Below are 25,354 nucleotides of genomic sequence, written 5' to 3' on the forward strand. Positions count from 1 at the left end.
AGCCGTCGGGTGTATCCAACGGCAAGCTAAAGGTTACTTTGTTCCTGTGCAGAGCTATCCTGGTAACAAGTCCGTTACAAAATGTGGTTTATTTTTGGCTTCAATATTCTTATTAAAGTTTGAGATTGCTTAACATCTGATACAATAGGGTTTTCAATGTACGTCCAACAATTTTGAAAAATCTGTTAAATTAACATTAACGGTGTTAATTAGGAGTGTTCATTGATGAATATTCAAGAGAATTTAGAACACAACTGAGACTTAAACCAAAGAACTTTACATATAACCATTTATTATAGTTTTTCACTATGAGCTAATGGATAATGTGTATCCACAGTAATGACCATTTAAAAAAACAGACCATTAAACCGTAACTTAACATTTCCCCCCCCCCCCCCCCCCCCCCCAAGTGATCTATGTACAATGTGAAATATCAAACTTTGTTGCAGATTCCTACTTTTTCTCATTCCTACCTGTGTCTGTGCCCATGTGGTAAAATGAATCTAATGGGAGTGGTTTCTTAGTTATCAATCAGCGGCGGCGGCACCTGCAGGGCACTAATGAGGAAATATGCTGGGCCTTCATCCCTTTAGACGTGTTCCTATTGGGAGTGAGTATCTCGTCAAAAATTAAATTGTTGCAGCACCAAGGGATTCCCTTTATTTTCTGTGATATCCCCTCGCTTCCTGTTTTGGCTACGGGACAGGAAGTAAAGGAAATTCTCAGGAATGAGACATGAAAACAAAAATTTTTGTTTGACATTTGGGGGGGGGGGGGTAAAATGTTGCCTATAGTTCAACTTAACAGATATATGGAAAACGAGGAAGCGTGGTGCAGGACTGTCTTCAGCCAATGGAAAAGGGATGCCGTTTGGGCCCGATGCCTTAGGTTCAGCAAGTCTCCACAAAACAGGAAAGAGAAGAAAATCCACATTAAAACTGTACACTTTCATAATAGTGTTCAATTAGGAAAGATAAACAGTAAAAGGGATTCAAATGAATGACCCCTGCCGATTCTGAACTTTTTACCCCCCCCCCCCCCCCCCCCAACGCTATTCAGTCTACATAGAGGATAAATGTCCTTGGGTACTTTTGTATGAGAATGGCATTCCTGTGTCCTCCCCCAGCTCATATTGTAGATTCTGTGCTGGATCTGACAGCAGGATAACAGGAGCAGGGAGGAAACTGCCTCTTATGGGAAATGCTCTTCTTACCTTCCTTTAAAAGGATGGGAAAGACAGCTGACCCCCACAACTGACTAATGTAATAATGCAACACTCCGCACCACTAGACAACAGTTACAGGAATGGAAAAATGCTAAATGTTAATGAGACTTGTGCTACGCTCAACACTGCAAGGAATACACAACGATCAGGTTACAAAACTGAAAATACTGCTGAAAAAAAAAAATAAAAAAATCACCATCTGGTGCAAGGCTGTATTTGAAATTGCACAATTTTCTTAAAATGTTGAACCTCGTCAACTTCAAAAAACACAGCAGTATAAACTGGCTCACCAAGCCCAATGAAAACAAGCAATACGCCCCTTACAAATAGGATGGTTACAGGTACAATACCGGCCACTCAGCACTCTCAAGCATCGGAAGTACTTGTTATAACACCAAACTTTAATTTAACATACTGAACAATCTTTGGGACTGTGATAATTCTCTTTGATAGGATGCAAATTTCTTGCCCAATTTGCACTGTGTATTCGACTTGGATAATCTTGGAAGACAACTGTAGCAGGTTAATATGTGTGGTAGACTGATGTCCGTCTTTCTCAGACATCTACCAGCCTTAGGAAATAAGGTACCCCGGAAGATGGTCTTCAAATAACAGAACCGGAAAGTAATCACAGAAATCAGGACCTTTAAGATACCCCCTGAACTAGATCTAAGAACTACTCCTCCTGTTCTTTAACAATCAAAGATCCCATGACAATGCACTTTGAGCAGCATTTGGTCAGTTTAATTTCCATTCAATTCCTGACTCGGCCAAAATTTGAGCATTGTAAGGTTCCCACCACTTAAATTTACAAAGGTGGTCTGCTGCTAGAATTACCCCCCATGATCTGACGTTCATCGCGATACCTCATACAGTTAGGGCCATAAATATTTGGACAGTGACACAAGTTTTGTTATTTTAGCTGTTTACAAAAACATGTTCAGAAATACAATTATATATATATAATATGGGCTGAAAGTGCACACTCCCAGCTGCAATATGAGAGTTTCCACATCCAAATCGGAGAAAGGGTTTAGGAATCATAGCTCTGTAATGCATAGCCTCCTCTTTTTCAAGGGACCAAAAGTAATTGGACAATGGACTCTAAGGGCTGCAATTAACTCTGAAGGCGTCTCCCTCGTTAACCTGTAAATCAATGAAGTAGTTAAAAGGTCTGGGGTTGATTCCAGGTGTGTGGTTTTGCATTTGGAAGCTGTTGCTGTGACCAGACAACATGCGGTCAAAGGAACTCTCAATTGAGGTGAAGCAGAACATCCTGAGGCTGAAAAAAAAAGAAAAAATCCATCAGAGAGATAGCAGACATGCTTGGAGTAGCAAAATCAACAGTCGGGTACATTCTGAGAAAAAAAGGAATTGACTGGTGAGCTTGGGAACTCAAAAAGGGCTGGGCGTCCACGGAAGACAACAGTGGTGGATGATCGCCGCATACTTTCTTTGGTGAAGAAGAACCCGTTCACAACATCAACTGAAGTCCAGAACACTCTCAGGGAAGTAGGTGTATCTGTCTCTAAGTCAACAGTAAAGAGAAGACTCCATGAAAGTAAATACAAAGGGTTCACATGTAGATGCAAACCATTCATCAATTCCAAAAATAGACAGGCTAGAGTTAAATTTGCCCAAAAACACCTCAAGAAGCCAGCTCAGTTTTGGAAAAGTATTCTATGGACAGATGAGACAAAGATCAACCTGTACCAGAATGATGGGAAGAAAAAAGTTTGGAGAAGAAAGGGAACGGCACATGATCCAAGGCACACCACATCCTCTGTAAAACATGGTGGAGGCAACGTGATGGCATGGGCATGCATGGCTTTCAATGGCACTGGGTCACTTGTGTTTATTGACGACATAACAGCAGACAAGAGTAGCCGGATGAATTCTGAAGTGTACCGGGATATACTTTCAGCCCAGATTCAGCCAAATGGTGCAAAGTTGATCGGACGGCGCTTCATAGTACAGATGGACAATGACCCCAAGCATACAGCCAAAGCTACCCAGGAGTTCATGAGTGCAAAAAAGTGGAACATTCTGCAATGGCCAAGTCAATCACCAGATCTTAACCCAATTGAGCATGCATTTCACTTGCTCAAATCCAGACTTAAGACGGAAAGACCCACAAACAAGCAAGACCTGAAGGCTGCGGCTGGAAAGGCCTGGCAAAGCATTAAGAAGGAGGAAACCCAGCGTTTGGTGATGTCCATGGGTTCCAGACTTAAGGCAGTGATTGCCTCCAAAGGATTTGCAACAAAATATTGAATAAATAAATATTTTGTTTGGGTTATGTTTATTTGTCCAATTACTTTTGAGCTCCTAAAATGTGGAGTGTTTGTAAAGAAATGTGTACAATTCCTACATTTTATATCAGGTATTTTTGTTCAACCCTTCAAATTAAACGTTACAATCTGCACTTGAATTCTGTTGTAGAGGTTTTATTTCAAATCCAATGCGGTGGCATGCAGAGCCCAACTTGCGAAAATTGTGTCACTGTCCAAATATTTATGGCCCTAACTGTATGTGTAGAACGATCACCGTTTGTGTGCAGGACCAACACAAGCTCACCTTTGCGCAGTAGCACAGGGGTGCTTTAAATTTTTTTTTCAACAAGATTAGTGTGATCAAATGCTTTCCATTTTAAAAAATGGCACCAGGGCAACGGGAAGTGATGCATGGTCCTTGCTTTCCATTTCCTATATCAGAGGCAGACAAAGGGGTTGCGTTTTGTCCGCCTGTATGATCAGCTTACAGAAGCGTCGGCATGTTGATCGGGTGTCCCATGAGGGGGCTGCTTAGCCACTTAAGAGATTGATTTTGAGAGAGCCGACCATCGGCTCTAAACCATGCCGCTTGCCTGCAGCAGAGCTAAAATGGAAAAAAACTTCTTGCCCCGGAACTGCATGTCTTGGGCGTCCAGCAATAGGAATTCACTATTCCAAAATCGCTTTGATTTTTTTGCATTCAGCTTGCAGGCTTAACAAAAGCAATTGGTGTATGACCAGCTTAGACCCGATGAGCAGAACAAAGGTTAGCAAACCGCGCTACACATACCTACAACAGCGTTCTATGCTAAAGCAATTTGAGCTACTCAGATATCAGGAATACAGGCAGTCCATGGGTTACAAACAATATCGGGTCTGTAGGTTTGTTAACAAGTCAAAACAGGTAAATTTTTTAAGTGTAGCTCCAGCCAAAAATGTTTTAAGTTTGTTGGATAGCATTGGGGAAGGTCAACACCCCTGTAACATCTTTTGCTGTCTGTGCCCCTGTTCATCTTACTTTCTGTCCCTTTGACAATTGGATTTTGAAAATTTTGCATTGTTGTGGAAACAAAGATTGGTGATAAAGCTTCAGTTGATACAGGAGAGAGTGTCCCTTCCTAGGGGTAGATTTCTTCTCACTTCCTGTTGTCTCCCTTCGTTGGTAAGTAGTGGTTGTTTGTAAGTCGTATGTATGTAACCCGGGGACCGCTTGTACCTGGTTCCCACTCAAATTTCATCCTAGTATGCAACACTAGGAGGGAAACATTTGATTAACTGATTCTCTACAAGATATCTTGCTATGGCTAGCAATACATGCCTGGATTTCACTCATTCTGCCCCGCTGGCTGAGCAAGAGAAATAAATGAATTCCATACTGAACACGGAAGGAGGAATCTCCCCTACTGACTATGGTAACCACTCGTGGAAATGCCTGAACAGTGTCTATTTTTTTAAACTTTCCACCAATCTTTTCAACTGCCTTTTGTGATGCAGACAGGGACATCCACCCTTCAAAATTTTGGCCGATTCCTGCTAAACCGGCTAAAGTAAAATATGGTATGTCCAAGGAGAAAAGCACACAAAAGGCAGAGATAAATACTAAGCCTGCAAAACTGCTAGGTAACATAAGGCATGATTACATAATTATTATGCATATTGCTAAAGATCTCTGCTGTACATCAAGAAGGGTAGGGTGGCGTGGGGTGAAGGCTGGGGGGGGGGGGGGGGGGTCAGGCGTTTCTACAAACTGACGTAAACACTACATTTTCCTTTAGAAAGCCCCATGTTTCACTGTAAAGCATTACCTGGGACTTTATTTTTTTTTTTTTTTTTTTTTTTTTTAATACGCCCATATCAAGTTGTTCTTACATTGTAGTACCAGAACAGTATGCAGATTAGGAAAGTCCTAATGGAAATCAGAAGTCATTATCTACATACTTATACTGGGTCAATGCAAATTCAGGGGGTCAGCATGACAAGTAACATTTTTAGAAGGATCCCCAGTGGAAGCCTTCATATAGCTTTCTAGACTGGCTTTACATGTGCTCTTAAAAAGAGAGCCTAACAATACCTTTCATTCGCTCCCTTTTGGTCTGTTGAAACTGAACTCCAGGCAATCAGCTAAATACACACAAATGAAATACATAAAGGAAAGTAGTCTTACATGCCAAAGTATTTGCATTTCTGTCCATTCAGTTAAGAGTTACGCAGCTTTGCCAACAAAACACAGTTCTGTCTAGCAAGGCAGAAGATCTGATCTCTCTTCTGCGATTCAGCTCTTACAGGTCACCTCACCACACCCAGCCTTTGACTGGACAGCGATAGGAGAAGCAGCACTGATGAACTCATCTGTCATTCTGCTCTTGCCAACTATTAGTATGTATCGGCCTCCCCCCATCAAATTATTCTCTGCAGCTATTACCTTTTATACCACCACCCCCACCCTTTAGAATGTAAGCTCTAGGAGCAGGGCCCTCCTGTACCTTTTGTACTGAACTGAAATGTAATGGTGTTGTCCCCCCTATACATTGTAAATCGCTGCGTAAAATGTTGGCGCTATGTAAATCGTGAATAAGATTATCATCATTAATAATGTTCCTTGCCCTGCACCAAAACTGCTCTTAGTGCCACTCTGCCTTCCCCCAGTCTGAGCTCTGTTTTACACGAGTCGAGTTCAGGTGCTTTCGCTGCATGCAATTTATGGATGTAAAAATAAAAGCTGCATTCATTTGTGTGCCATATCTGCCTGGAGATCAGCTTAAAAATACAATTAAAAGCATTTCATCTGTCCTACATGTGCAAAAAAAATAAAAAATAAAAAATTTAAATACACCTGGATCCTACCAGAAATCCAATGCTGTCTTGTGCACTCTGCAGTTTTATTAGCCTTACCCAGATCACCCCAAAACTATAGAACTCCCCTTTGTCACGCTATGACGATAAAGAAAGGAGGTGGTGTTCAGAAGTCTGAATACACTTATTTCTGGGTTTAAATACATTGACTACTTCCACACAAGACAGACTACATAGCTCATTTTTTTTTCCACAGCCAACATTGTACAACTTACAATGCCTGCAAACATTTCGTTTAGGCAAAAAAAATAAAAAGCCAGTAAGAATTGGTACATAAACCTGGGAGTGACGTCTATGGCAATGACAATTACAAGTGTGTGAGCAGTTGCTATAGGTAACTCCCGCACACTTCCTTTCCTACAAACTTTGTACAAAAGGCTCTTTGTTTAGCTCAACTTTCAGTTTCGGCACCCAGAACAACAAAGCAGAACCAGACTCCAGAGGAAGTACAAAACTTCCTCTAGAGTGCGGAAAAGGGAAACATTAAAATCTTCCTATATGATCGCCAAACAATTGACGTCACCACAGGGCCTCACAAGCAACGTTTCAGTAACTTTAAAGCTGAAATTTTGTGCGAATTCAAAAGTTTGCTAGAAGGAAAGGTTCTTATATCGCAAATGAGACATTCTAGGTCTATTCTGCCATAGAGGAATAGTCTCTTCTGTGTCACAAACTGTTACATGTACACTCCTATATGCTTTAAAAAAACGTGGAAGAACAAAAAAAAAAAAAAAAAAAAAAAAAAAAAAAACTTTCCAATTTTATAATAAAGCTTACCTGTAGGTTAAACTAATCTCTCCTAAACGTGCACATTTAGGAGATATTCTAGTAAGCAGGAGTCGGTGACGTCACCAGCACATGCACTCTGAAGGAACGGCATTACCCGTACCATTTCTTTAGAGCTCTGTACCGTCCAAGCGACATCACGGCTCGGCTATTCAATCCGCTGCCGTTTGCAAACCCGGAAGACCAAGTGAAGATGGAAGCCTCTGCAGCGTTGACAGCATGGCGCTCGAGGCCTTTGTTTCAAGGCAAGTCTTTAATAGCACACTATGCCTTTACCTTGCAGGGAGAGTTTCTTTTTTTGCTCAACCTTTACTACCGCTTTAACTGCGCCATGGTCTGGTTCAGTAGGGATCGGCTGAATTTTGCTCTCTATTTGGCCACTCACACTGGGAAATAAATTTCCCAATGAGCAATGTATTCCGACAGCGGCGAGTCCCTGCTGTCAAAATACATCTCAGCGAGGAGGATTCCTCCATCCATGTTGCGATTGTGCAGATGGAGGATTCTTTTTTTCATTTGAATATAAAAAAAAAGAAGATCCATGGCCAGCCTTAGACAATCAGGTAAGATAAACAGGCATTTACTGTATAGCCCCATCTCTATCCTTAAAACTCCAGGTGGTATAGTGGGGGCACCAAAGACAGAAGCTAAAAGGCAAGCAAAAAAAAAAAAAATAAAAAAAAAATAAAAAAAAATAAAACTGGGGAGGGGGATGGAGGTCGCATTGAAACCCATGAAAACCCTTGTTACATCCAATACGTGACCTCCCTTCACCCACTCCTACCAGAACTTATCCATTTCACTTTAACAATTTAGCGGCGGTAGAAGAATAAAGTAATTTACCCTACTCCTAAATCTAGCATCAGTTTATGATCGACTCCTGGATTTGGTTTAACTACTCACCCTTATTATTCATATGCAGTATACCACTACATAAGGAAACTGTTGAAAATATTTAAACCGGTATCCAACCATCCCATACACTATGAAATTTACAAATTCTCTCTGTAGTTATGCATCAGGTCCCATAAAGATAAAATTGGTCCACTTTCCAAAGCCCCTTTACCACAGTTGGCGATTTACCTGTCTCCATATAGGCATCAATATCTTTGCTGCATTTAACAGGTGCGGTATTATAATGAGCCCTTGTACTTTATATCTCTTGGGAGATCCCGGTAGCATGAAAAAAAAAAAAAAAAAAAAAAAAAACGCTTTGCCAAGCATCTTGTGAGATTTCAACGCCAGATTAACCACTTAAGCCCCGGACCAATTTTGCTGGCCAAAAGGCCACAGCACTTTTTGTGATTCGTCACTGCGTCGCTTTAACTGACAAATTGCGCCAGTCGTTCGGCGTGGCTACCAAACAAAATGGACGTCTTTTTTTCCCCACAAATACAACTTTCTTTTGGTGGTATTTGATCACCTCTGCAGTTTTTATTTTTTGTGCCAAAAAAAAAAAAAGTGCCAATTTTGACAGAATTATATATATATATATATATATATATAGCTAGAATATCCCCCAAATATATATATAAAAAACTTTTTCCCTCAGTTTAGGCCGATACGTAGTCTACATATTTTTGTGGAAAAAAATAAATAAAAACCCACACAGCAATAAGCGTTTATTGATTGGTTTGCACAAAAATTATAGCGGTTACAAAATTGGGGTTAGTTTTATGGCATTTTTATAAAAAATGTTTTACTAGTAATAGCGGCGATCAGCGATTTTTATCATGACTGCGACATTATGGTGGACAGACATTTTTGGGACCATTGTCATTTATACAGCAATCAGTGCTATACAAATACACTGATTCCTGTGTAAATGACACTGCCACGGGGGGTAGTGTAGGGGTTAAGTATGTCCTGGGGAGTGATTCTAACTCGAGGGGGCATGGCTTACGTGACACGTCACTGATCTCTGGCTCCCAATCACAGGGGGCAGAGATCAGTGACACTGCCAATAGGCAGAACTGGGAGATTCTTGTTAACATTATCTCCCCGTTCTTGTTTCTCTGTGAGACTATCGCGGGTATCCCCGCGGAAAACGACTGTACAGGACCCATGACCCGACTCACAGAGCTTGCCGCGGGCAGACACGCCCGTAAGCCACCTCTTAAAGGGCAAAGTACAGGTACATTAGTTTGCCTGTACGAGCCCTTCTGCCGACGTATAGCGGTGTAAGCGGTTAACTGGAACACTTGTGGGATTTTCCTTCAAACATGTCCGTATGATGGAACACTGCCACAATACTGCATATGAGCAAGGCACACAGTAGTGGATATAATTTTTGGCTTTTAGGGAATATATTTAAATGGAAAAGTTTGTATGTTCCAAGTTCAGCTTTAAAACACGCAGATGCCTTTCCTGGTAAAAGAGCAGAGCCCACCTTCCCTAGACTCCTCAGAGGAATGACATCTTTTATCAGATGACAGGTGCAGTTTAACTAGCAGACACAGATCACTATAAATGTGATCTTGCTCTGCTGCTCCCTATCTACTATACAAGCACTGGAAAGTAGCTGTATAAAATAATCATGTAATGTTCCACATGTAAATTAAATCATAAACTTACCTTTTGCAGACTAGTTGGATTTAACTGTGTTTTATCAATTATTTTTATTGCCACCTGCAAAAAATAAATAAAATAAATAAATAAGTTACATTTTTAAAATTAGCAGGGCACATGTAGTTATTACTAAACCACAATTCTGAGCTCTGACTATACACTGGAAAAAACCCACACAAAACCACATAACTGCCAGGCAGCTTGGGCCTAGATTACATCCCCCCACCCCTGGCTACCAGACCATTAGGAGAGCTTCAGTTGAGAAGTTTGGAGGAGAGTGCTAGAAAAAATGTCTGAGGCACACGTAGTGAATTATGTGTAAAGATATGGGCTAGTGCCACATTATTTCATGAAATCCCTGGCAGAATTTATGATTTCTTGGCCAGTTTTCAGAAAATATGAACACAAAAACATTTTTCACTCATGGTTATTGTTTCAGAAACTACCCAAATGACCCTGATCAAAAGTTCACATACATGCGATTTTGCCCCGATAACATGCACAAGTGGACACAAAGAGGTTTTAATGGCTATTAAAGAGGTAATCATCCTCATCTGTGATCCGTTTGCTTGTAATTAGTGCGAGAGTGTGTGTAAAAGGTTGAGTTTCTGGACTCCTGACAGACCCTTGCATCTTTCATCCAGTGCTGCACTGACATTTCTGCATTCTGAGTCATAGCGAAAGCAAAAGAATTGTCAAAGGATCTGTGGGAAAAGGTAGTTGAACTGTATAAAACAGGAAAGTGCTATAAAAAGATATCCAAGGAATTGAGAATCCCAATCAGCCGTGTTCAAAATCAATCAAGAAGTCGAAAATGAGGGGTTCTGTTGAGGACAAACCACGGTCAGGTAGACCAACTAAAACCTCAGCCACAACTGCCAGGAAAATTGTTTGGGATGCAAAGAAAAATCCACAAACAACTTCAGGTGAAATACAGGACTCTAAAAACATGTGGAAGCACTTAAAGACTGTTAGAAAAGTTTTAAATGTTTATTGTGCGACTATTAGAAAAACAAAAACCTGAGACTGATTTTTAAGAGGACTTCTGAGCAAGTTGTATTAACATTAGTTGCATTTGTTTTAACCAACTCCACAGTAAGTTGTAGGATGATTAGGCTTAACCATATATGGTAGAACAGAGTGTACAGAAAATGCTAACTGGCCAATAAAGTATGTACCACTTTGTACCAAGCATGCTATCAGTGTTTCCTAGGTATTAGGAGGGGGGCTGTACATCCATTTGTACGATTCTTACTGCATCCTTTGACTTGTAAGGATCATCCTTTTGTGTGACATCTGAAATAAATTGTCTGCTTTTCAATACATCTGGAGTTTGACTGATCACAGGAGAAGAATAATCCTAACAGATGGGTTGCATGGTCGAGTCGCCAGAAGAAAGCCATTACTAAGCAAATGCCACAAACTATCCCACTTACAATACGCAAAACAGCACAGAGACAGCCCTCAAACCTTCTGGCACAAAGTCACTTGGAGTGATGAGACCAAAAATTAGCTTTTTGGCCACAACCATAAAACGCTTCATTTGGAGAGGAGTCAACAAGGCCTATGATGAAAAAGTACGGAGGTGGAGCGCTGATGTTTTGGGGATGTGTGAGCTACAAAAAGGCACAGGAAAATTGGTCAAAATTGTTAGCAAGGTGAATGCAGTATGTTATCAAAAAATGCTGGAGGAACATTTGCATTCCTCAGCCAGGAAGCTGCGCATGGGACTTACGTGGACATGACAATGATCCAAAACAAAGGCCAAGTCCACCTGTCATTGGCTACAGCAGAATAAAGTGAAGGTTTTGGAGTGGCCATTTCAGTCTCCTGACCTCAATATCATTGGGCCACTCTGGGGAGATCTCAAAACGTGCAGTTCATGTAAGACAGCCCAAGAATTTACAGAACTCGAGGCTTTTTGCCAAGAGGAATGGGCAGCTTTACCATCCGAAGATAAAGAGCCTCATCCACAAATACCACAAAAGACTTCAAGCTGTCATTGATGTTAGATGGGGGCAATACACGGTATTAAGTACTGGGTTATGTAAACTTTTGAACAGGGTCATTTGGGTAGTTTCCGTTGCCATTATGATTTAAAAAAAGTGTAAACAGTTAATAAATGGCTTCAGCCAAAACACTAACCATGAGTGAAAAAAAAAAAAAAAAAAGTTTGTGTTATTCATATTCTTGGAAAAATGGCCAAGAAAAATTCTGCCAGGGTATGTAAACTTATGAGCACAACTGTACATTTTATTATTACCAACTTTAGGAGTGCACCAATACCAAGCATTTTCACGAGTACTCATAAAAATGTTCAATACCAATACTTTACAGTGCGATTTGCATCCATGCAAAATGAATGGGTGCAAATCACACTGCAAAAGAATCGGAAGAGATTTGAACACGAATGCAGTGCAATTCCTGTCCAAATCGCCTGCGACTTCCCCCACCGCTGCTGTGTGCGAGCGCTATATAGGGCAGCAATAGGCAGTTTATTAAAATGCTATAAAATAGCCCATCGCCGATAGCAAAATATGTCCCCTGGGAGATGCTCACAGGGCTGGAGATGTTCAGGAGCTTCCAATAATAAAGACCGCTCAATGCTGAGCTCTCTCCCCTTGTGCAGTGTGACTGGTCTCGTCTTCACCCCATTCTGTAGTGGGAAGGACCTACTTAAGCCCCTTTCACACTAGTACGACTTGGGACTTTAAAACCACATGACAAGTCCTACCCCATGATTTCCAATAAGCACAATTTATATCGGTGCAACTTCAAAGTAGACCCTGCACTACTCTGGTCCAACTGATGCAACTTGAGGTCCATAGAGACAGGCATTGCTTCAAGTAGCAGCAAAAAACAACAAAAAACAGTGCGGTAAAAATGACGTGGCTTTCAGGGCGCACAAATGTGAAAGGAGCCTTAATGGGCCTTCGCCCACACAGCGTCTCTCTCTGTACAGACTATATGTAGCACAGAAACCTCTATATCCTTTGTGGCTATAAGAGAATATACACTATATTGTCAAAAGAATTGGGACGCCTGCATTTACACACATTAACTAATAAAATTCCAGTCTAATGGCCCGTACACGATCCGAATACCGTACGAAAACGGTCGTCCAAGGATTGTGTGTACACTACTTTTACAGCCGATCACGACCTTTCATCCAATCGATCGGGCATGCACGATAAGTTTTCCTTGTAGGATTCCAGATCGTACGATTTTTGGTTAGTCGGTATGGTTGTCGTCTGAAAATTTAATACAAAAAAACATGACATCACTTCTGATTTTTTTTTCTGTCGTATGAGAATTTTTGTGACTTTATTTAGCTATTCAATTTCTACTTGCGACTATTAAGCGAAAACGGTCATACGATATTTGGATCGTGTGTACAGGCCATTAGTCCATAGAGTTCAATATTGAGTTGGCCCACCCTTTGCAGCCGTAACAGCTTCAACTCTTCTGGGAAGGCTGTCCACAAAGTTTAGGAGTGAGTCTATGGGAGTGTTTGACCATTCTTCTGGAAGCACATTTGTGGGGTGAGGCACTGATGTTGGAAGAGAAGGTCTGGCTTGCAGTCTCCGATTTAATTCACCCCAAAAGGTGTTCTATTGGTTTGAGGTCAGGACTCTGTAGGTCAGTAAAGTTCCTCCACCCCAAACTCGCTAATCCATGTCTTAATGGACCTTGCTTTGTGCACTGGTCTAAATCATTTGGTGGAGGGGGGGGGGGGTTGTGGTGTGGGGTGTTTTTTTTTTTTTGTTTTTTTTTAAGGGGTTGGGCTTGGCCCCTTAGTTCCAGTGAAGGGAACTCTTAACGTGATTGTAAAGTCTTGGGGGTTTTTTTTCTCTACATGTTCTACTTACCAGCTCTGTGTAATGGTTTTGCAGAGGGTAGCCCAGATCCTCTTTTTCTTGGGTTCCTGGCTGGAGCTCCTCACCCCTCCCTTCGGTTGAGTGCCCCCACAGAAAGCAGTTTGCTATGGTAGCACCTGAGCCAAGCTGCAGCTCTGTTGATCCATTCAGACACGGGCCAGTCCCGCCCTGATTGGCAGAGTTTGACAGCAGTGGTATCCAATGGTGCTGCGCTGCTGTCTCAGCCAATCAGGAGAGAGTCCCGGATGGACAAGGCACTTATGGATATCGCTGGATAGAGATGAGGCTCAGGTGAGTAGTAGGGGGGGGGGGGGGGGGGGCTGCTGTACACAGAAGGCTTTTTATTTGAATGCATAGAATGTATAAAGATAAACTTCTGCATTTACAACCACTTTAAGGTATCAGCATACCAAGACATTTTGGACAATTTCAAGCTCCCTAATTTATGGTAAGGGCCGGTTCACACAGGGGGCGACACGGCTTGCCGTGCTGCGACCTGACAAGTCGCCCCCGTTCTGTACAATGGAACCGTTCTAAGAGGAGCGACTTGAGTCGCTCCGACTCAGAAAAAAAGGTTCCTGTACTACTTTTGGGCGACCTCGGGGCGACTTGCATTGACTTCTATACAGAAGTCATTTGCAAGTCGCCGTTGAGGTCGCGGCAGGTCGCAGCGAGGCAAGTCGTGTCGCCTCGCATCACCCCCTGTGTGAACCGAGCCCAACAGTTTGGAGATGGCCCCTTCCTGTTCCAACATGACTGCAAACCAGTGCAAAAAGCAAGGTCTATAAATAGATGAGCAAAAAGGAAGGCGTCCCCATACATTTGACAATATAGTGTATGTAAGCCAAAGTTTTTGCATCTGGATTTCTGTTTTAATAACTATTCATATAAGAGTTTGCTCAAATCACCCAAAAAAAAAAAAAAACACTTTCTTCTGGCTCTGTATTACATAGCAGCTAGGGCTAGTTTACACTTGCTTCAAAATATGGCTTCAGACACACTTTTTAAAAGATCCCCGAATGTCAAAGCCCCTGGTCACTAAATAAAATGGTTAGCTTACACTCCTGCTTACACATTGCTTTTGCTTGGTGCTCCGGTGGAGCTTCGATGAGGCTTCGAGAGAGCTTTGCCATGAGGCTTTGAAGAACCACTAAAGCTACATGGGAGGTATAAATTTTTGAAGCAAAGCAAAAGCAGGTGTAAACAGGACAGTAAGTTAACCATTTTATTTAGTGACAGGGGCTTTGACTACTGTTCAGAGAGCTTTAACAAAGCCTGTCTGATGCCTTGCTTTGAAGTGTAAACTAGCCCTTAATGTGTGTTGGAGCCCTCAAGTCAATTTTTTTGCCATCTTTGTCCCCACTGGGGCGATTTCCTGCTACTTCTGTCTCACTAAAACAAAGGGAATCTCTTCAACAGAGACATAGGTTCTACATTTTCCACGCGCTAAAGTGTTTTCGGTTCCTGTTGGAGTGATTTCCCCCTGTGGACACAGCAGCAAAGGGAAATCTCTCAAACTATGACACAGATGGCAAAAGAAACCCGAAAGATGTTCTAAAAACGCAATCCAAAAATGTTACTATAGTTCGCATTCATGTGCATATAATATATAAAAAAAACCCACACAGTTTTATTTGATCATCAAAACAGGCCAACCTCTAATACAATCGTCAGGCAGAGATTTTTGTAAACAAGGAGCTCCTGAAAGCCAGCAAGGTTTCCTGGGAATGTAACTAGATATCAGAACAATTAGCAGGGCACACAATGGCATTTCCCAGAACAGAGTGTTATTGAGGTGTTATTAAAGGAGGAGAAGGAGAGCCAAAGTCCAGGGAATGAGAGAGCAAGCACTGCTGTGTGTTCAATGCATGTTTTCCACGCTCATGGTAAAGTGAGAGTAAGTCTAGATGGGATTTTTACTTGCCGTGTCCTTATTAAGAATATAGATGGGTACTTTATAGGGCCATTTGTAGGTCAGACAATGCAATCAACTTGGTGATAATACCCAAAGATGTTCAATTGACGTTTAAAGTGGTACTCTGGCCACTTGAAGACCAGGCCTTTTCTGGCAGTGTGTTTAAATCATTTTTTTTGGCTAGAAAATTACTTATAACCCCCAAACATTTTTTAGCAGAGACCCTAGGGAATAAAAATGGTGATCGGTGCAATATTTTGTGTCACATGGTATTTGCACAGCATTTTTTGGGCAAAAAATACGCTTTAAAAGAAAAGAAGAAAAAAAAACACCTTTGTGGACCAGGCAGTATATCACTAGACTGATTATTATTTATTGTTTTTATGTTTTTAACTATTTTTGTACAGATTTTATAGATAAAACCAAGCACACAACTGTGAGGTATGCTAGAGATCAAGTATCTTGGCAGAAATAAATGGTTCTCGAAATGTAATATTGGGTGAACAGGACATAATATAAACCCAACTTTTTGTAAAATATCGAGTTGTGCTTTAACATGCACATGCTCGTGGAATGGCAACAAACTACAGTTTACAGAGGCGGTCTAGCGCTAGAATTATTGCTTTCGCTCTAATGTTCGCAGCGATACCTCACATGTGTATATGACTTTTGTATGCATTTGCTTCTGCTTACTTTCTGGCTAAGACCAAGAACTGAAGGATCACAGACTGCTGATTGCTCAGTCTTCAGTGAACAGAGAGCCGGTGACTGTCAGTCACCAGCTCTCTCCCCTGCCCCTCCAGTGGTCACTGGAGCATTGCATCTTTGATGCATTTCTGCTGCGTTTTTGCAGGTTTCTCCTGCAAGACGAGAACTCCCAAATGCGCAAAAAAAAACAAAAAAAAACAAACACACACACACACACACACACACACACTGCACCTGGAAAACCATCAACCACAACCTGCATAGGTGTGAACCAAGTCAGACAGTAAAAATAGAACTGGGTCTGTGTTCTATCCAGACGGACAATCTGGGGCTATGTCAGGTTTTTTTTTGTGTAGAAGTGGATAATGTGTTTCGGGGTGGGAGGAACTTCTATCTTTCTCATGTAAGCTGTCCTGGAAGATGACTTGGGAAATGCAAATAACTAAGCCTTATGTATTACATAGTCTACTCTTGTAGCACAAAACAATTCTACAGCACCTTACAGAATGCATATTAAAAAAAAAAAAAAAATAAAAAAAAAAAAACACACACACACACACACACACACACACACACACACACACACCTTTTTTTGGAGCCTGTAATGATTACATGCTCCAACAAATAAAATGCTTGCACCAGCGATCAGGTCTCCTTCAGATCTGTCAGTGTATCTGTCTGCCCGTACATCCCGCACAGGTAAGTAGATACAATGTGACATGGAGAGAATGAACAACCACAGTGCTCCACTACTGGTGATCTGAAGATAATCGGGTAGCTGTCAGATCGGGGATGTGTGGGGGGGGCCTGTCCGCAACTTGATGCACTCTGAATACGAGAAATGCAGTAACATGCATCCTATTGAGTCACAGTCTCAAGAAGCAGGCCAAGAATCTCAAATCCAACAGATTCTAGCCCTGACCTTTTACTGCAGACAAGCTCATTGTGTACTGGAGCGAGCGCCACATGGGGATCTCAAATGGATTGCTGTAGTGAATACACAATGAGGTCTTCTAACAATATGCATGCTTTAGTAACATTCCAGCACAGAATGACATTGAAAATATGCATGCACTCTACTCCTAGTTACACAACACTCTGCGTACTGGGGATGAACGTGAATGAAGCGAGTACAGGCCATGTACAGTTCTGCCAAAACAGCAAACACACAAAGTCTAGAAGCCGATTTACCTCTCTGCCAGTGAGGATATGCCGAGCCAGTTTCACTTTAGCAAAGTTTCCTTTGCCGATGGTTTTAAGAAGCCTGTAGTTCCCAATGTGGGGCTGCTCGTCCGCACAGGAGGCGATGGAATTCCTGTTTCGAGCTCCAGAACGGCTGGGACGGGTAGGGACATCTTGTCGTCCATCTCCATGAGACGTATGCTGCAAAAACATAGGAAATAAGCTTAAATAACAAGAAAATAAGACCGTAAATTACAGGATTAGCTGAAAAAAATATATATTTTATGGTGGTATATTAAAATACATGCAAACGCTTTTGCACATGCTTACACTTAAAAGTAAAGGCTAACAGCACTAAAAATGGTCAATATAGATATGGAACTGCTGGAAACACCTATTCTTGGATATTCTGCACCTTGGCCACTTGATAGATATGCTTTTCCTCCACAACTCATTAGCAAATATGTGGACAGGGGTTTCCAGAGTGCCCGGGGCTGTAGAGCTCAATGAAGATCCAGTCAGTCACATGGCACCCCAGGTGGCACTTCTGCACATTTTGCAGGATATCTCCATGGTTGTGTGACAGCAGAGCACTTTCTTTTCCTCTGCCATCAGATGAACTTCAGGTACAAGTCTGCATTTTCACAAGTGTCACGTGAGCTGGATAAAAAAATGTAAGAAAAAAGGACGAGCTCTACTGCCAATCACGATGATTGAGCTGCCCCACGCCTTGAGGCTTGACAGGAAGCCAAAACGGGAATGCATGGCTTCCCAGCGCAAAATTTACAGCATACATTAGGCAAAGTGGCAATGCAGAAGACTGATCAACCAGCACAGCATTGCCACTCTGAAGGACGTACTATGAACCGACAGGGTCACTAGGCACTTACTATACAAAATAGTTTTTAGAGCCAATGAGGCAAAATACTTTTGGGTTGGCAAAAAAAAAACAAAAAAACAAAAAAAAAAAAAAAACAACACCACGTCACCACCCGATCGGTCCTTCAAACTCCCCCCCCCACCCCAATCAGTCATTACGGGGACCTTGAGCCAGTCAGTGCAGCCTGTTGCTGGCCATACACTATACAAAAAAATCAGGCGAACCCAATTTCGAAAAACAAATGTTAGGCCACGAGTGCAAACAATGGTGCCTTCGTGTAATGCCCGATAACTGTTAGGTGGACATAAATACATTTTATGTTCGTTTACATATATCTAGTGCAGACAGGTCGGACGGGAAACACATTAACCTTTCAATCGTTTGGCAGAAAATTTCCAAACTGGTTTGTTTTTTTGGCTCAAAAACGTCCAAACGCTTATCGATTTTGTGCCCTTTAACTGGCCGAAAAAACGAACCGTCTAATAACCAAATTTCGGCTGATTTTTTGTAGTGTATGGCCAGCATAAGTGTACAAGCAGCGGCTGATCACATAGCCCTGTCAGCATTCAATAGGGCAGTATAGTTTAGCACTTTCTCATCAGCGTTTGCCCTAATGCACCTTGGGAAGTTGCACAAACGATTCTGCCCCAGCCATTTTCGTGCATTGTATGCAAGCTAGGACACGGCACAAAAAACATTTTTAGGCTTCAAATACTGCTGTCCAGGGCTTTACACCACTCAAATCAATGTAAATCTGCAGCAGGTATGGTCAGGTGTTTGCAATGAGCTGCAGCCACTCAGCCAGTACAAAATCAATTACAGGTGCCACAGCGGTTTACATGGAGAACAACATTTCCTGGGCTTTACATACACTGAGCCCCCCGTTCATATCGGGGCAATATGACATGTCAAGTCATTGCCCATTGCAGGCAACGTCCGAATCAGTGCAACACCACACCGATTCCCAAAAGTAGTTCCTGCTCTACTTTTGGAGACTTCAGGGGCAATTTCAATAGACATTTGTGCAGCAACCCACCCGCACAGATGTCTCCGAAAACGCTCTCGAAGTCAGACTGAAATGCGGGTTTGAACTTGCAGTTTCAAACCCGCATTCAGTATTGAACCTAGGCTAAAGGCCAGCTCACACCACATGCAGGCCAGTGCATTTTTTATTTTTTTGCATTAAAAACACACGAAAAAACATTATGAATGGATCTGGAGTGTGTTTTTTCTTGTGTGAACCAGCCCTAAACCTGGATACACACTACACAATTTTCAGTAGATTTTTCCTTCAGATTTACCAAACCCATATAATATGAGGTCCAGGCCCTTGCACTACATGGTTTTGGTAAATCTAAAGGAAGTCAGACAAAAGTTGTATAGGGTGTATAACATCTTAGTCCTGTCTCCAAATGGTGCCAAGCCCCATCGCCTAATTAAAATGCCAGAGCCTGAGATTCATCAATCATTACCTTGAAAATATTTAGTGCCAGTTGCTTCAGTGTGTTTAGTAGCTTTTGTTTTTTTAGACCACTTTCAAACTGGGAGGCGTTTTTTCCCCCAGTGCTTTAGCAAATAGCACATGAAAAAAAAATCTTCAGCTGCAATCCCAGTGTGAAAGGCACAGTGTTTTCACACCGGGGGTGCTGCACTGGCAGGGTGTCACAAGAATCCTGCAAACAGCTTCTTTGCAGCGCTGTTGGAGCGGTGAACACACCACCCCTAAAGTGCCCCTTGCCCATTGAAATCAATGGACAGCACCACCAAACCGTCAGCAAAGCGTCGCTTTAGTGCCGTTTTGTGGGTGGTTTTAACCCTTTCGGCTGACAGCGAGGGTTAAAAGTGCCCCGATATCAGCAGAATAGCGCAGCTAGAAATAGCCGACGCCCAGGTGATGGCAGCGTGAAAGTGCCCTTAGTGGAGAGTTTTTAGAATGGCACCATTCACTTGAACTGGACTCCCTCTGCTCCAAAGAAGCTCATGTGCCAAATCTTGGCACAGCGCCAGGAGCATTTGTGGCTCCTAACTTTTTAGCTGCCTCCTAGAGTCAAAAGCAAGTTTGTCAAGCCCCGCTTTAACCCCTTCACTGCAGAAGGACTTGAAACCATTTCATGGCTTTTAGGCACAATTTAACCTTTACATCTGACCACTGAAGTTATGTCCAAACTGATTATGAATTATGTCATACCAGGATTTGAGAACGATGCCATGGCAACACTTCCTGTATACCCCATTCAAATTTAATACAGACTGTTTTAGCCTTGTTGGCCTTGGCATTTATTCTATAAAACAAGGCATGTATAGAGCAGATACCTAGACAGGCTACAGCTGCCAAGATAAAAGGTGTCTAGTATGTTACTGCTAAAGAGTTGTGTGCACAGACAAGACACTGGCAGACAGAGCAACAGAAACTTGACAGGGGTTTTAGCCCCTTCCCATCTAAGGGTAAAACAAATCTAAATGCCCAAGCCCAATTTTGTGACTTTGACACGCGTTAGTAAAACCGTACATATCACCACAACTACTTTGTGCATCCAGGTTGATTATAAATGGTTTTATTCCAGGATAAAATTATAACGGTCATCTCCCACTTTTGTTTTATTATCAAAAGGAAGGCCCAAAATAGAAAAATAAATAAATGTATATCTATAAAAATTTTACTTGGCTGTATATTTCTGATTACTACCATAACCTACCACCAAAGAACAACCCAAAATAAATGATCCTGCTCCTGGCGATACCACATGTGTAAGTTAGTTGTATATACAGCCCAAAACAAATAGTGCACCAAACACAAAAAAAAAAATAAATAAAAAAAAAGCAATCCATCGCTCTCCTCCATTCACAGAAAAAGAAAGAAAAAACAGGGCGGGCTGCACAGTGACTGATTACCGATAGCCTCTTATTGGCTATCACAGCGATCGTAGTCCGGAACTCGAGATTCCGGGTCACCTGATCGGTGGTACAGGGTCTGAGCCTCACAGCAAGACCCCGGTCTCTGCGCTGAGAGCGTGCCACGTGGTGTGGAAATTTGCGGCCCCATGGGAAAAATGCAGCCCCACTGCACCGGGCTATTTGAGGATGATGTGAAGGGGTCGTTTGCTGCCTTATCCAAAAAAACATGCATATCCCTGGGCAATACATAGCATTATGATCAGAATGCCTCGTACACTGGACATTAAAATAATGTTCTAGAAATGCCAGTAGCTTTGCAGCGAGTTTTTTAAAGGTTTTTGCAATAGCGTTTACGATACATCAACACCACTCCTATCACAATGCACTCCAGTGGCTGCTGGTGAGAATAGGCATGGGACTCCTGGGTGCAGAAGCTTTCAGCAACAGCGAAATGTAGGATGTTCTGCAGGGACTATGGGGTCAGCAGGAGAAACCATCGCCCCAACACCACAGCAGGGAAACCAAGAAATTTACATTCCTGAAACTTCAAGTGATTCTTATTCAATGGAGTGGCAGTCAAAAACTGAGGCAGCAGGAAAAATGTCTACCTAGTGCTTAAGTTTTTTTTTTTTTTAATAGAACAGAACAGGTTATACTTGCCTGTTCTGTGCAATGCTTTTTTCCCCCAAAAAAAGTTGCATATAAAGACCACTGCACAAATACCGTGCGACATAAAATATTGCAAGAATCGCCATTCTGATATAGATGGAAGCGCGAGAGAGAGAGCGAGCTCATATAGATATATCTATCGGGGGGGGGGGGGTCCTACCAAAATAGTGCTTATTGTAGGGGTAATGTGTATTTACAAACCTGTGTGGTCACTTAGTTGCTGCTACTCTTAAGCTGTCCTCAAGCTGTACATACCTACTCTATTACCAGTGACTAAAGCTGCACGATTAAGGCCCCATGTACACAGGACACTGAGGCAAAGCCCCCTGAACAAATTGTTTGACATCTTGAAACAGGCGTTTAAAATGCCCGTTTAGCCACGTTTGCATCTAGAAGTGTTTATTAACCCTTTCATGACTAAGCTTTTTGACATTTGGTGTTTACAAGATAAAATCCATATTTTTTGCTAAAATTATACATTTTTTTTAGCAGAGAATCTAGAGAATAAAATGAAAACTGTTGCAATATTTTATGTCGCACGGTATTAAAAAAAGTCGCTCTAAAAAAAACAGGTACCGGGATGATGCCTGCAGCCGCGGGCATCATCCCAGTATGACCCCCAAAAGCAGAGTATGCACATCTGTGTACGCTCGGTGGCAAGGGGTTAAGATTACTTCATTTAAGACCCTCACCAAGCTCAAAAAACATTGTAAGTTAACCATTTCAGCCATTTTGACCAGAGTGAGTAGCAGCAGCAGAGAGAAATTGTCTACTTATATTTGCCTCTATTACTGTGCTTTTTTTTTTGGACATGTCACCCATAATGAGCATTTGAGAAAATGCTCCTGATATTGCTCTTGATGAGGCTAGAACGACACCAAAAATTGCATGAGAGGTCCAGAGTCTGGGTTTGTCACTACTGGACCCATCCATTGATTGCGAAATGAATGTCAGCAGGATATTTTGTAAACATGTACATACAGCTGCGTACCTAGCTCCCCCAGCCCCAGGAACTTGCATCTGTAGTGATCCTTCAGGATATCGGAATGGACCATGTGAGACTTCATTGGGTGCAGGCTTATCCTCCACCACCAAAAGCTTCTCTTTAGCCTGGCGGGTAGCCAGACCCTTGACTCCAGGGACCTCGAGTCTCCATCCCAGTTTAATAGAAACAGTTGTAATGGACATGGTACTGCGGGAACGCATGAGGTCATCAGACCCACTGCCCTTGAAACTTGTCTTAGCGAGACCAACCGTTTTGTCTGCAACGCTGACAGTTTGGATCACTTTTGTAATCTTCTCCTGAGGAAAAATGACTTTTTGGTCTACTGATCAAAAGTTGTAACCCAGATACGTTACTTTCTGGGCCAGAATTAAGGATGACTTCTCTACGTTTATTAACCAGCCTAGTGATTGTAGGAAGTCTTGTACAGTCTAGAGATCCGCTACCAACTTCTGGTATGACTGCCACTACAAGGAGGTCGTCCAGGTAAGGAAAAATCGTTATCTCCCTTAACCTTAGTGGAGCCAGCGCTCAACACTTTTGAAAAAAAAAACGTGGGGCCGAGGACAAACCAAAGGGGAGGGCTTGAAATTGAAAGTGCCGAGTCTCTGTTCCCATCTTGACTGCTAATCTCAAGAAACTCTGGAAGACTGGATGGATGGGGGATGTGAAGGTAAGCATCCCTCAAATCCAAAGTGGCCATGAAGGGTAGAGCAGATTTGATTGTGAATATCGTCTCCACACGGAAGTGCTTGTATCTGATCGAGTTTAAAGACTGAAGGTTCAGGATAAGCCAAAACCTTTCCTGACGGCTTTTTGATGACAACTGTATGAGAATACTACCCCTTGCCCTGATCTGACCACGGAACAGGGATCAGGACTTTTTGATCTAACAAGTCTCCAATTTGGAGACCCAGAGTCTTCGCTTTCTCTTGAACTTGGGGAGGAAAGGTGACCAATAACCACTCCGGTGGTTGGTGAACAAATTCCAGCCTGTACCCTTTGGTCACTAGGTCCAGGATTAAGGGACTTGAATTGACTGCTGCCCATTGTGGGAGAAAGGCCCTCAATCTTCCTCCCACTGGGGAACACGATTCACTGTGGCTTGGCGGGTTGTTGAGGAGGATTAAACAAGAACCCCCTTTATGTTTTTTTTTAGGCCTGCTGTCCTTTTCTCTAAGACCTTGCTGCCTGCCTTGGCCATGGAAAAACTTCCTGGCTGTCGAGTTGTTTTTCTCTGATAACGCCTTTTCCTTATCGGCTGTGCGTTCCAGTGCCTCCTGCAGTCCTTGGCCACAAAGATGACATTACCGTAAGGGGGAGCCCACAAAGGCACAACTTAGAGGCTGAATCACCTGACCAGGTTTTAAGCCATAGGCTTCTCCTGGCCAAATTCATGGCTGTCATTCTTACCAACTCTGCAGAAGAATCAGCCAAAAATCCCACTGCACGAAAAAGGAGGAGAGGGAAGGACTTCAAAGTCTGCTCTCTAGAGATACCCGCCAACAGATGTGTTTGAATTTATGTCAACCAAACTTCCAGATTTCTGGCTACACGTGGAGGCCAGAGCTGATTTAAGGTTCCCAACAGCTGAATCCCAGGCTCTGTGGAGAAGGATATCCCCTTTCCAAGGATATTGTCCATCGGGTCCATATCAAACGCTAGGTCTAAGTTTTTGAAACCTTTGAAAGAGGAGTGTCCAACTTAGGGTTTTTGTTCCACGGCTGTGCTCTCATCAAAAAGGAAACCTTTTTAGGTTAGGTCAGGTGTTACACATGTCACCCATGGCCATCTCTTTGGTTAGATGATTGTGATATGTTGATACGCCAGCACTCGGCTCTGGGTGCTTAAGAATGTGAGTACATTTCTGTGTAATTTTATACGATAATAAAGCTTTTATACAGTGAGCACTAGATTGCTTTCTCCCCTTTATCGTGCGAGGAACATTGCTTTTACCTGCTTCTGTGGACAATGTTTTAAGAAGGTGGATTTGTTTCCCTGTTTACTGCTTTATGACCTGTTGCAGGTCAATGCTTTGAGGCGAGAGGCTAATTTTACCTGTGGTGGAGGGATCAACAGCACCGGATCTGCCATTTGTTTTAGGTTTTCATCACCGCATGCAATGGGACTGTTGTCATTATCAATGTGCACTCATTTGGGATCTCCTTTGGATTAGAGGACTTTTTAATATCTAGGGATTTCCTTTTTAATCCATTATAGAATTGCGCTGAACTATTTTATTTTGGGGATTGATGAATTTACCTGGAGTGCTAGCTTGCAGTGTGTTTGTATATTTTTTGTTTATGCATCAGCGTTGAATATTTCTACATTTGTTTGATAGCCTCTCTTTTGTGGTAACCTAAAAAGGTTTTCTCTTTGGATTTTCCCACTCCAGTTTGATATTATCAATCACAGAGCTATGTACTGGAAAAACCTCTAGACTACTTATGCAAACCCTTATACATATCATGTTTAGATAATTGAACCTCTTACTCTTTCAATTCAAGTGTAGTATAGAT

General features: G+C 42.2%; 1 protein-coding gene across 9 annotated transcripts in view; it reads right to left on the reverse strand.

Moving 5' to 3' along the window:
• MARK3 (microtubule affinity regulating kinase 3) overlaps positions 1–25,354 on the reverse strand; it is a 144,948-nt gene that overhangs the window by 93,456 nt on the left and 26,138 nt on the right. For all 9 annotated transcript variants that reach the window (XM_077464513.1, XM_077464509.1, XM_077464511.1 and 6 more), the window contains exons 2-3: positions 17,398–17,589; positions 9,712–9,765 (exon numbers count right to left, since the gene is read on the reverse strand). In XM_077464513.1, coding sequence (XP_077320639.1) covers positions 9,712–9,765; positions 17,398–17,589 — 246 coding nt within the window. The remainder of the gene's footprint in view (positions 1–9,711; positions 9,766–17,397; positions 17,590–25,354) is intronic.

This window comes from Lithobates pipiens, unplaced genomic scaffold (assembly GCF_037356315.1).
Source record: "Lithobates pipiens isolate NorthernLeopardFrog02 unplaced genomic scaffold, aLitPip1_a1.2 Scaffold_30, whole genome shotgun sequence".
In the NCBI taxonomy this organism is placed as follows: Eukaryota; Metazoa; Chordata; class Amphibia; order Anura; family Ranidae; genus Lithobates; species Lithobates pipiens.